At 42.2% G+C, this 13220-nt stretch overlaps 1 protein-coding gene and 1 long non-coding RNA gene across 2 annotated transcripts in view; one reads left to right on the plus strand and one right to left on the minus strand.

Annotated features, from left to right (window-relative positions):
* LAPTM4B (lysosomal protein transmembrane 4 beta) overlaps positions 1-13220 on the minus strand; it is a 60989-nt gene that overhangs the window by 20306 nt on the left and 27463 nt on the right. Inside the window, exons 5-6 of the mRNA XM_068932972.1 lie at positions 8810-8908; positions 1360-1455 (exon numbers count right to left, since the gene is read on the minus strand). Coding sequence (XP_068789073.1) covers positions 1360-1455; positions 8810-8908 — 195 coding nt within the window. The remainder of the gene's footprint in view (positions 1-1359; positions 1456-8809; positions 8909-13220) is intronic.
* LOC138066068 (uncharacterized) lies at positions 7161-8802 on the plus strand. The gene is made up of 3 exons (XR_011139269.1): positions 7161-7247; positions 7728-7859; positions 7984-8802. It is a non-coding gene; the product is annotated as an uncharacterized lncRNA (long non-coding RNA).

Here is a 13220-nt window from a genome sequence, read left to right on the forward strand (position 1 = left end):
AGAGCTGTCAAAATTATTTCACCTAAAACTCCTGGTTTTACTCAAAGAAAATTCCAGTAAAGAAAGCAGTAATATTTCTTTCAGTTAGCTTTCAATAAACTCATATTTTTACACTTAAACATCCTGGTTGCCAGCTCTGATCACAGTCTGCAAAACTTCTGATGCTTTTCTTAAAGCTCCAGGTATTGAGGACAAATAGCTATGTGAGAGTTACAATTCTTACGTAAAAATAGTAGTAGTTGTCTAATCCTTGTGACTGCACAGGAATCATTCATTATAATGGCTTAAAGTTGGTAGTTAAATATCGCAGCCTGCGGAGACCACCCAGGCTTTTGGAAAGCCTGAAGCATGCAGTCCTGAAATTTTACCCAGATGATCTAAAGGCCTAAGTTCATGCTGCTGTAATTCTGTTATGTAAATTATACAAAGGCCCTCTTTACATAAACCATAGGAGTCACCCCAAGGATTAATTTGGCGCAGTGCCCTCAGTGCGGGGCTTGGGTGGAACTGAGTATGTGTGCAGCAGCTCTGCAGAGGTATCACTGCAAACAGAACTAGCTCTTTCCAGGGACTCTTTCTTTTTGTATTGCCTTCTACAATGAGCAAGACATGGCCTAATAGTAGCGCCCTTGGCATATTCATGTCAGAGCTAAATTACTGTGACACCTTCTCATTCTTTGTGGTTAAAATCTGTCCATTCATTCCTTCATGCTGATCTCTGTTTCGTTCTGTCTCCTTACCATGCAAAACCCATCATGTGCTGGGAGATGAATCACTGACTTTGCATTGGTTTAAACCTACTTTAGCCCCCCTCTGTGATGGCATAAAGCACTACACCAACTGCTGAGTGTACAAAATCACAGTCTCTACAGTTAAATCCACCTTTCACAGCAGGTGTATACCATGGCTTGCCCTGGGTCCTAATCAGTCCCCATACTGTCCAGATCATAGCTCCACCTGGGTCGTGCCATGAGATGGTCTTCTGGTCTAAATGATTGGGGTTTGCCCCTCACAGCAGTGGGGGCACTGTGCCAGCTCATGGCTTGACTTGGGATTATCATGTCCCTGGAAAGCTCAGAACTGAGGGTCATTCCTAGACCCACTAGATTAGCTGTAGTTTATGTTTAACAGAGATTCTTCTATCAGACTATATGCATAACGTAAAACCAGTATTTTAGCAATAGATGCCATTTGTAACCACTGCACATCACGCTGTTGAATCTCAAGTCTAAACATACCTAACAGATGAGGACTCTCAAGGGAATTAAGATGACTTAAGGGTCAGAAATGAATAGAAAATAAAAATATTAAATGCAAAATATTAGACAGAATGTTTACTCTGCATGCTGACGGCCTTACCGCAGTGTCATTGGTGGTAATGTAAACCAACACGTCTGAGTTGTTTCTGCTGTTAATGTATCGGTAACAGTTCCACACGCAGCTTATCAAGTAACCCTGCAAAGAAAAGAGATTAATTATGTGCAGAAAATACCCTATATAGATTTTTCTGCCATAGCTTTGTGTAAATTCTTGAACCTGGGCTGGTTAAAAGTCCTGGTTTGACAGTAATAACAGAAGGGAAAAACATTTACTGTATGTTCCACACAAAATCCCCCCATCCCCCTCAAAAACAGTTGCTAAGGAAGAAGGGTACATATGTTTATTAACTATTCCTTTTGCTAGAGAAATCTCAGCTTCCTACTTTCTTTATTCCGTGCCTTTAATGAAAGGCCATATCACAAAGATAGCTTTCCATAATGCACTGTAAATTGTGTGCTTGCCTAAATCTCTTGTGATTTAAGTGACAGAAGAAACAGGCGGAGCAGTGCAGAGCACAGAGCAGAGTATCACGCTCTTCAGAGCTCCTTTTAGGAACCAGTGTAGTTAAACAGTAAAGTGCAAATATAAACAGGGATATGAGTCTGACCGAAGCACAGGACAGTGACTTTGCTTGTTATAGTTGACTGGAAGGATGTGTAGGGATTCACTAAGTAATCTGACGTCCTTCCTCTTACTGAGCAAGAATTTATGGAGAATGTGTTGGACTAAGTGCTACCCAGTTTAGGCAGATAGTACAATCTAGACCTATTTGAGTGAACTTTACTATACCAGATATTTCATGTAGTATATTCAATTTAGCATAGACCGATTGCTTTGAAAATAGCAATTTCTTTGGTCCTGAATATAGCCAAAGTAACACCTTTTTGTGTATATAAAGTCTATTTTGCTCAAATGAGCAGGTCATGCATGCTGGCTTTCTTTTTTACTCCTCTCTATAAATACAGAGAGATATGAGTTCAACCAGACGTCTCATTACTGTGCATAGGATACTGCAAAGCAATAGAGGGGGAGTTTTACAATATAAAGCAAAGTATACGTCAGACCACGACTAACAGGAGAAGGTGCTCCGGACGCAGCATGTCTGAGGAAAGAAGGTAAAAAGTAAACAGAAACCAATTTTGAGAAAGTGGAAGCAAATCTCAGTAAAAGGAACACGAGCAAGGTGGGAACTGAAGAACCATCAAGCAAGTCACAGAAACCCCCCTCCCTGCCCTTGTGAGTGGAAGCCTGGCCAGTGACTACGGGACTAAGAAGCCAGCGATCCTAGATATCATGTGCATTGTTCTGCTACTCTGTTTCACTTAATCTGGCATTAATTCAATGGATTCCATACGACTGGAATGCTCTGGGGTCTGACTATTGGAGCCTGATCAGAGAAAACTGCCTGCGTAACCGCTTTTATTGAAATCTGAAATTATTTCTGACCTTTTAGCCATTATTACAAACACTTAGTTTTTTCAGTATAGCGCACAAAAGTTGTCATTGCAGCAATAATCCTACTATAGGGCCATAAACTTCACTGTTTTTGTTCTTGGAGCTTACTTGGCTCAGGATAGGGCTGCTGCCTGGCAACGAACTAGTAGCCTCCATTTTTTAAAACTGATTAAGAAAAATGTTCCTATCCATCATTTCCTCTGCCAGCAGGAGGGATTCCAGCATGGCCAGAAGAGAGGAACAAAGTGGCTGGAAGGTAGACAGGAGGCAGGAACTCGTGGAGAAGCAGGAGTCCAGATCCTCAGCGTGCCAGGAACAAGGCTGGTGGGACTAAGCAACTGGGTCACTCTGGTGCTTTCTGCTTCTCCACTCAAGTGACAGAGAGAGCAATGCACTTTAGTAGTGCACAAAGATAAGTGCCCAACTTATCTTTTTAATTCTGTTTAAAACTGCTCTTTCTGCGTAACAGTTCCTTCGCAGACATAGTGTGCACAAATTAAACTTCCAGCGCTGATTGGATTTGCATGTGCATCGCAGAGTGAGTCATACTTTTGTGACTCACTTGCACTGATGACCTTCCAAAAGCCTCTTATCCTCTTTAGCTGCCCTGTGTTTCCTCCCTCTCCAGAGCTGTCACATATGAGCTGTGTGTTTCAGGATGCCACATGACTCACTGATTGCTTCCTTGCAGATCAGGAAGGAGTTTTTCCACTGGGGCTGAACTGGCTGAAATCTAGTTAAGTTTGCTTCATCTTCTTTATGGCATCTTATGGGTCCTGGATGATTTGTGTCATAGACTTTGGCAATACTTTTAACACCAAATGGAGAGGACAAAAGATTTCTGGAGCGAGCTGAGCCCTAAGAGAAGGTTAGACTGGCTCTACATCCCAAGTTACGGGTTATGTAAGCTTGCCATTGGCTACTGAAACAACTGGTGTAAAGGCATACAAACAAGGAATTGAGTCTTTTGTAGAATCAAATGCCATTGTAGTTTAGTTAATTATATATAATAATAAGTAGTTCAACAGCTTTCAGCGCTCAGATACCACGCACTGAGGAAGGCATAAGAGCTAGTAGACAATGGAGCACTGAATACAGCAGACTTCTATGGAGACACTGAACCCATCTTTATAAAAAACCCTTGTCCATTAAGGCTACCAATTTGCAAACCAATTTCTGTATTTCTTTTGTTACAATCCAGTCTTAGAGGTGATCAGTTTCAGATAATACAGGCTTATCTGGGAGAAGCTAACATGAGATTTATTTTTTAATTCTCTCATTCTGTTCTATGCGGTAAATAAAACATGTTTAACACATGTCACAATACACATGTACAGCTGTTCCATCACTGAGCTCTAGCTCTGCTCAGCCCTGCTGCCTGACTGCACGGGCTGTCTCTCAGTGGGCGAGGTCCATTTCAGCGCTTGAATTAAAGAGGTCATCAGTTAGCGCATAGCAAGTACTTGGCTCCAGGGCACTGACCCATATACATCTGAGAACAGAGGCAGCTCAGACCATTTCACTGTCTATATGCTCTGGACGTGTGTTCTCGGCCTGCTAATCACGACTCATGGAAACTCATTTTACTTAAGATGTACTGACAACCCTGTAACTTTTTCTTTAAACTTGTACCTAATCACTGTTTTATGGTGATGTTGCTGCATCGTTAAATGGAACTGCTGATTTAGTTACCAAATTTTTTCCTCAGAGACTTGGATGGGGTTTCAAATGCTACTTTAAAATGTGCAGCTGGACAGCACAGTGTAATGGTCTTCCCTTCAGAGACCAATGTTCACATTTGCAATAGGCCCTATGTAAAAGGCATTACATGACCTCAGTCTTATCCTTAGAGGTATTCACGACTACCACAACACAGGCTGCAGACAGACGCACTTTGCGGTGGCAGCCTTCTTTCCAGAGGAGCACAATGAAGTAGTGACCACTTGAAAGGACGGGTGCATTGAGAAGGGCTTAGTGTGGAAACAGGCACCGTGCCTACTTCCACCAGCTTTCAGTCTTTCCATTTCAAAGGCAGTAAATAACTTCAGCCTCTAAGGAACTGAAACCCACAAAATTTTATAACCTTGCCTCTCAAAATAGTTATTTCATATGCACTTGTCAAGTATGCATAACAATATTAATGTACTGCACAACTCCTACTCATCAGACATGTGCCTGACCAGCTGCAGACCAACATGTCTGTGGAAAATAGAGGTTCCTGTATCCTGCCATTTCTTGCAACAGCAAGGAAGAACCTCTGACAATCTGGGTCGCACCAGCCCTCTGGGCAGTTCCTTAGTTAGCAGCCAAGCACAGGGCAAATGCACAGAGTACCATTTTAGACTCCACTTGTTCTGAATTTTCTGTCTATTTACAAAGCTCAGCTGGTCTTTATTACTGATAAAAATAAGATAAAAATTCCTACACAAACTGAACTTTATCATGAAGGTTTCAGAGGGGTGCTAATGAGAGATCAGCTAGCCATTCACATTTCTCATTTCAACGTTGCAGGAGAAGAAACAACACAGATTTGTGAAACTGCTGTACTGATGAAATCTGCAATTAAATCTACCTTGTCAGCACAATAGAAAGTATTCCTTGTGAGTACGAAAAGGCTGCTGAACAAGAACCATTCTTTGTAACTGCAAAGAAATACTGCGCTGATTGAAAAAGAATTAATATAAAACCGAACCATGGGCCTTCAAGTTTTTAAATAGCACCTTATATGGGCCAGGGCATCATCTGTTGTCTCACTATCTCACATATTTGGGGTATGTAACTTAAATCTAGTGACCCATGCTTTAGAGAGGCTTCCTGCATCTCCTGCAAGTACTCTGCTTTCAGCAGGCCCAGTGCTGGGACCTCTGTCAGCCTTGCGTCAAGAGAGTGGCAACGCCTCCTCGCTCGGTGCTGGCTGCTCCTGGGTGTGGGAACCAGAGCTTGGTCACTGGGGCCGTAGGTTCACGGTCGTGATTGCTGCTCCACGTGCCAGGGCAACACGTCGCAGGCCAGAGTTAGCCCTGCTGGCAGGATCCCACCATGCTGAGATAGTGAATCTCTCAGGATGAGGACGAAACTTCATTCTGCACCATTCCTTCCTCTTTGCTGAGGACACCCGGACACACACAGTGGTCACGTAGCCAGGCTCAACGGTTTGTACATGCGGCCTATATGCATATTACAGGGACCAGCGTACTATTTGCTGTGCTGGAGATCAGCTTGTCTCCCAGGAGTACCTTTGGGCTGCCTCACTGGCAACCACCTCTTCCAGAAAAAGAAAGAAGGGTAAAAAAGGGAAGAGAGGGTATGCTGTGCAGCTGAGGAGCGCTCAGCGCAGCTTGGGGGAAGGGTTTATTGCAGCTGTGTTTGTGCTCACCTGAGTTTAGTCCATTTATGCACGGGGGGCTTTGCCCCAGTTTGGGGGGCGGGGGGGGTGTCTCATCCTTTCTATCCTGGCGGCTGGGGATGGCCAGAGGAAGCCGTGGCCCTGCTCCCCAAACCAGCTGCAGACAAGAGTGTGATTCAAAAGCCACTGTGCTGGTTATATGCCATCCGAAGTTGCTTGTACATATATATAAAATACATTTATGCTGCTGGATGTTCTCCCTCAGATAGATAGGAAACACCTATATTTCATGGTATGCAACTCTTGGTTCAGTTTCTAGACATACACAGTAAGTGATATAACACATTTTGGTCCACTGTGTTTTCAAAAAGATTCTACGTGGTGAAACCACCTGAAATAACCATTAGCTGCTTGGGATCCAAGTGAGTAACTAGGATTAAAATGACAAGTGCTTCTGCGTGGTTAGCTGACTTTACTATCCCCTCCCATCGGCCCTTTTTACAATGCCATGATTGCAAGGCACAAAGCCACCATCTAATACATGTGTATCTTCATTTCTGCTCAGTAGTGCTTTCCTTTGCATGTAGCCACTCCTGAATTATAGTGTTATGATGCCAAGTATTTTTGATGAATTATGTGATTCTGATTCATATTTCCCACCAACTGAATGCAGCTTTTCCTAATGTAGCTTTTCCTAGGTTACAGTGTTTTGGTTCCTCTGGTCAAAATCCAGAGGGAGCTCGAGCACATTTTTATGCACAGTACCATTTCAGTTTCAGTATATAAACCTGGAGCCATCTGTTAAATCTATCAGTGATAAAGTGTGATGCATCTAACAGTGCCCAGCTTTCTTTTCATGTAGCAGATTCCATAAATCTGCATAGCACCTCTTCTGGAAACGCAAGAAATTCAAATTAAAATGACAGTGCTAACTGGAGTTTAGCGGCTGTTTCTGCGTGAGTCATACTTTTTGTGACTCACTTGCACGATAATATGTTGCTAGAATGAGCATTAAGAAAAGCAAGAGTCTGTAATAACACTGGCTGTAAAGAGCTCAAATGAATACAAGAATGGGATATCAATTAATACTTCAATCAACTAGCCACTTCTATTCTTGGAAATAAAGGTATGAATATGCGCTAGCAATTTTAAAATAGAATAACTCTTTTGCGCTATCAATTTCTTAGGTTTTCCTTGTTTCTGTAATAATAAGCGTTTTTGCCATTTCAGTTTTAGTTGCTTTTCTTTACAAGCTTGAGACAACCTTGTTATATTTATCCAGTGAAATACTAGACCCACTTGGGATAAACAGGAGGTAATCTTTGCACATGAGAATTTCAAAGAAAACGTCACTTGTGTCATCTGATAGGTCTATATATTTATTACATTTACGTATATTTCTTAAAGGTGCAACTGTACTGCTGTGCACATACATTTCATGCAACGCCAGTAGGCTAAATGATATTTGTAAGGCACAAGAGAAAACTGAGTATCACTTTCAATGGCATCTTAAAATATCCTATCTTTTGTTTTCTATTTTGAAGCCGTTTCAGTAATTTAATCTACCCCTTTTGTCATAATAACTTTCCCTTTTCATGTATTCAAGTCTGTTGTTTGTAAGCAATACCCCAGCTGTCATCCTGGCACTTCTGGACTTCTCTAACGTAACGCATAATTGCTCTGCAGAGAAAGGGCAAGAATTATTCTGAAAAGAACCCAACACCGCACCAGAGCAAAGGTACGTGCAGTGCAGTACCCTGTCCGAGGCTCAGGGGACTACTTGAGCTATAAGTGATGTTTTTTTCATATGTGAATTTGTCTAATCTTACTTTACACTCTTTTCGGACTTCTGGCCTGCGCAGTGCGTGAGGTCGACCTTGCTGTGCTGCGAACCTGGTGCAGGGGTTTCGTGCAAGCCCTTTCCGGCCACGCCGGGCGAAGCTGCAGCTCCCCTCACCTGGAACCTGCCACTTCCACCTCTCACCCTCGAGTTTCACCTGACAGCAAATAAATCGCTTCGTATTCCCCTTGCCATCCTATGTGACAGTCCTGTACGTTTTCCCTCCCAGGAGGGACAATTTGAATCTATCTAGCTGTTCCTCATACCAAAACTGTTGCATACTTCTGATCATTTTTGCTTCTGTCCCTACGGGTCCTGCAACTCTACAACATCCTTTTTGACACGGGGCAACCAGCTAGGAGAGAATGTTTGCTTCAAAACATCATTGCATTGCAGACATCAAAACTGGCATAGTAATGGCTTCTGGTTTGTTTTCTATTCCTTTCCTCATATTCTTAACGCCTGTTGTACTTGTTTGACTGTGGCTAAGCATTAACCTAATATTTTCGCAGGTCTATCTATTATAAGATCCCTTATTTGTGGTCCCAAGATCCCTTTTTTGGGTGGTCACGCTCAGTTCAGAGTCCACTGCAGTGCGAGTGAAACAAGGACTGTATTTCCACTATACCATCACTTAGAATTTATCACCATAGACTTTCATCCGCCCTTTATTGCTCAGTCACTCAGTGTCCTGATACCCTGCTGTAACGTGTCTATCGCTTTGCTTTTGTAAACCCGTCAGACTGCCTGGTCTGTAGTTCCCTAGGTCCCTTCCGGAGCCAGGTCTCCCAGCAGGGGACATTTCACCCATGACCAGAAGTAAATTTTATACACAGTAATGCACTTACCTTAAAAGCCAAAATGATACTTATGAAAAGAAGTATAATCACAACCAGACAGGTTGGGTTCACAGACATGATCTCTTCCTTGTAGGGAAAGTTGGTGGGCTGCATAAGCAAAAACAAGGAAAACACTGTAAGTTAATCTCAGGAGTCATTTAAGAGCCATTCAATTAATGCACTCTGTAATTAATAGCTTACAAGACTTCTGATGTAGTACATCAAGAGCCCTTTGCGTGAATAACCAGTTTCTGAAAGTCTGGCTGGAACAGGCAGTACAAGGGGTGCAAAGACTCAGCCTGCCCAGGGCTCACTGGAGGGCTAAGGGATTTGCTTTTTGTTTGGTATATGTGGTGGGTTATTTTTCCTCTGTCCACATTTGTTTTGTGCTTCAGGTCCTTCTGTTATCTCATATATGAAATAGAGGTGATATAAAATTCTTCTTCCTTAGAATAGGCTCCAGTGATTTACAACTGTGAAGCACTTTAGGATCGCTGGCTGAAAAACAGCCTGTAACAATGTTTTACTATAATCTTTATGACTCAGAGAAAACGACACCACAGCCGTCCCTCTAAGAGGAGCGTTCCAAATTGTTGTGAAATACTGCAATGCACAACTTCCTGTTTCAGTTAGAATTAATTATGGTTCATAGCTGTTCTCCACAAAAGACAACTTCACTGCAACACCAGTCATGGCAGAAGAACGCATTAGCCCCTTCTATACACAACCCCCTTTGCCTTTGCAGGTCTAATTAAGCAACCAGGTCTGCTCTGCATCCTTCTCCGGACAATTAAGTAGAGGAAGCTATAACTGTGTTCTCAGCTATGATACGGTAAATCCAGAGCAGCTCCTGAATACCGCTTATACCAGAGCTTCGCCCAGTGCTTCAGGAAATTCTTTTCTGACAGCTGTTAACGAGAATCGTTCTTTAGCGCTTGCACGAACTGTTATGAGCGGTTCATATCAACAGCTGCTGTAACCATTTGAAGCTAAATGTTACATAAGCACATTTTCTGCTTCTTGACAGCAATGTTTCTGTTCTCGTATTGAATTTCATGACTGAAGTTTTTATTACTTTATCTTCTTTGTCAAGGTCCAGCTGTTGTAGGCACCTAGCTTGCTATAATTCATTGAGTTACTTCTTTTTTCCCACACAAAAATGTTTATATATATTGCTAAACATAGCAGATGCAGTCACCCAGCAACCAAGAAAGTAAGAGCATATGTCAATAAAAGATGTACTGAGAAATAAGCACAAATATTATATGCAGAAAATTTAAGAATTAATGCCACAGCTGATCCTGCTGCTTGCAGTAGCGAGGTCACATATTTGGTTAGAAACTACCAAGACAGTCACAATACAACTGCTCAAATACAATTTCATTTAGCACTGACCAACTATTAACAAAATTAGTCAAACCAGATGGGAATGGAATAAAAACTCCTAGTGAGGCTTTGGCCCCGTTTCACTCCGGTTGTGGGGAACCTGTCACCGGTCTAAGACGGGACGACCAACCTGCTGGCACTCTGTTCATAACCTCATGGCCTGTTTCTAGACCCAACTCAACGGGGATTTACCCAGAGGTGAGAAGAGGGTGGGAAAATGACCAGTAGAGCCCCTGCTGCCCTAAAGAGTAGGAGCGCCCGCTGCGGCCACGACCCCACGGTGGCCAAGCTCGCAGCAGCTCCGAGCTCTCCCTCGCATCCGCTGGGTTTCAGCTGCAAGGACGATAACTCGGCCTCGAGAGCAACGAGCCAGGTGAGGATGCGAGGGGCGAGCGCTGCGGTTTGCGTCGTTTCAGCTCGGCTGGCTATTTTTCGTTCCTGAAGAGATCTACCCTGAAGGGAAGCCTCAGCACGGCCTTCATTTCAGCTGAAAGTGGGTAGCAAAAATGCTTCAGACAGATCACTGTCTAAAAACACCCACTGTTCTCCACCGATGCTGGCGTGACTAGCTCAGGTAGGGAAGTAGGTGTATGCAGTGGGGAGGGACAAATTTCCCTCCCTGCTCCTGTGCCACAGGTCTGGTGTCCATGGTGAAATCAGGAGGTGAAATCCTGTCCTGCTCAGGACAAGCGCCTGGCGAGGGCACCGGTGCTGCAGCTCCGTGGACAAGCTCTGTGTCAAACGTTGTGTAAGATTTGATGAAGCTGAGACAGATATCCAGCAGGGTGGGGAAAATCAAGCCCGTCATTAGACATACAGGAGCGATTTTGCAGTGGGACATTAAGCAATTTTATATACGAACAAAAAATAGTTGTAGCGGTGTGGGACTAGCATGCTAAAGTCAACATTAAAGTGTCATTCGTCATATTGTCATGGACACTGAGAGTGCTACAGACATAGTAATTAACCTGGTGGACTTTCAACTCAAAAAAATTACTGCTCACACATAGCAAAGTTCTAGTATTCACTTTAAAAAAAATCTAAAACCTATATGGAAAGGATACTATTTGCACATTGTACAAATCCACAGCAAAAATAAAGAAACCCAACCCTCTATCTCCATCCTATTCTCTCAACCTCTTTGCACTACATTTCATATTTGCTTTCTGCTTGGAACCCAAAACACAGAGTGGATTCTCATTCAGCAGTTATAATCCTCTGGGCATTAAAATCTTAAGAATTTAAAGAAAACAATAACATGCCTGTAGAATTTTTTAAGCGTGCAATGAATTTAATTGTACTCCTACTTTGGAATTATAACATGACATTAAAAAAATAACAGGGTATTTCCCTATTTAAGATATAGTTCATAGGAATAATGTCTTTTAAGTTCATTCTCTTTTACATTCTATAGACGTTCCCCTAGAATTTAAAAGCAAGACTGATACAACCTTAAATTGTTAGGCAGCAGTACGCCAGCTAGTTGCAGAGTAAAGCTAACTGATATACTTTGTTTGAAATTGTCTTTAAATGAACTGCAATAGTTCAGTACTTTAATTACAAACACGTTTGCATAAGTCAGTTGTAGACTAGCCTGTTCCGCACCTCTGGTTTAATTCCTTCTGTATGCCGTATCAGATGATAGAAGATTAAGTGTTTAACTTTAAGGTTTTAGGAAGCACATATATCAAAGATTTAGTGAGGATAAAGAACTGTGCTTTAGGTCAAACTACTTTAGACCCCTGCTGCTCCAAGAAGCAAAGTGATTTTTGTTTTTTACATGCGGTATTTACTGTAAGGGAAGAGTTTTTTGCCCTTATAGTGACAGTCATAATGTCCAATATAACCTTTACAAAGTTTCACGCCATATCATTGCCGTACATTTCAAATGCTGGATTTGTAACAGCTACTTACTTTACATGACTCTTCATGTTGAGATGTTCTCGAAATTTATAGGTATTGCGACACACCTGTGTGCAACTAGATATTAGAAGGCAACAAAAAGTTTCCAAAGATGCTTGCAGCTCTGAAAGAAGCAGTCAGCATAGGCTGACATTGCAAAATAGCCTGCAGTTATCATGTTCCATATTTTAGAATTGCACCATTTTTAGCTAGGGCTCAGCTTACACTATTGATAGGTACTTTATTTATTGCCCTGCTGAAAGTACATGGAGCATTATACAGTAGCTTCCAACTCACCACTGATTGATAGACTTAAATCTGTGCGCCAAAGTGAAAAGATAAAATAATTCCAGATACTAGCATGGGGGAATAGAAAAGGTTAAAAACATGGGCTTTTGACCTTAGGGCGACCATTGACATTGTAAGAAAATAAGGACTGAAATTTTATTAATGTTCTTCTGTGAAAGCCAAAAATACTCCATTACCAAATGCATACATTCTTCCAGATATTCAGTAATGGATTTGCAAAACGATTGGGATTTTTCATTTCCCTGATGGAGCTGTGCCCCCCTAAAATATCAATCTCCAAATTCACAGCAATTTTAGATGAATAAACACTGCAAGAAGGCCAGGAAGAAACACAACTCAATCCTGTCCTTTCTGCCTACCTTGGCAGGCCTCTGCAAAGGGGATGTGGGCAAGATGCATCTAGGGCTTATTTATAAATCATCAGGAGTGAGCATTCTCAACTTGTATGACTAAGGTCTCACCTCGGGGTACAAGCGTATTAATTACAGTCTTGTTCTAAGCATAGCGCTTAAGACTACAAACATATCTAGCACAAACATTATTAAAAGATAGGGAAATAAATCTATGGGTACAAAGCTTGTTCAACAATATTTGGGTTCTAGCACTGCATTGCTGGCATTGTTACCAACCGGAAAGGCTTGGTTTTAGTTTCATCTTGTCCTTTGTCTGAACATCTGATGCCAGCAGACGTGATCTTCATCCATCCCTTTTGCTCCTGCCCACTCAAACAGAGTGTATTTGCTCTGAATCATAATGCAATGCCCTTTTGCTGACTGACATGGACCTCACAAAGAGTATCTGAACAGATTCCTTCTGAGCTACT

Source organism: Struthio camelus, chromosome 2, assembly GCF_040807025.1.
Source record: "Struthio camelus isolate bStrCam1 chromosome 2, bStrCam1.hap1, whole genome shotgun sequence".
NCBI lineage: Eukaryota > Metazoa > Chordata > Aves > Struthioniformes > Struthionidae > Struthio > Struthio camelus.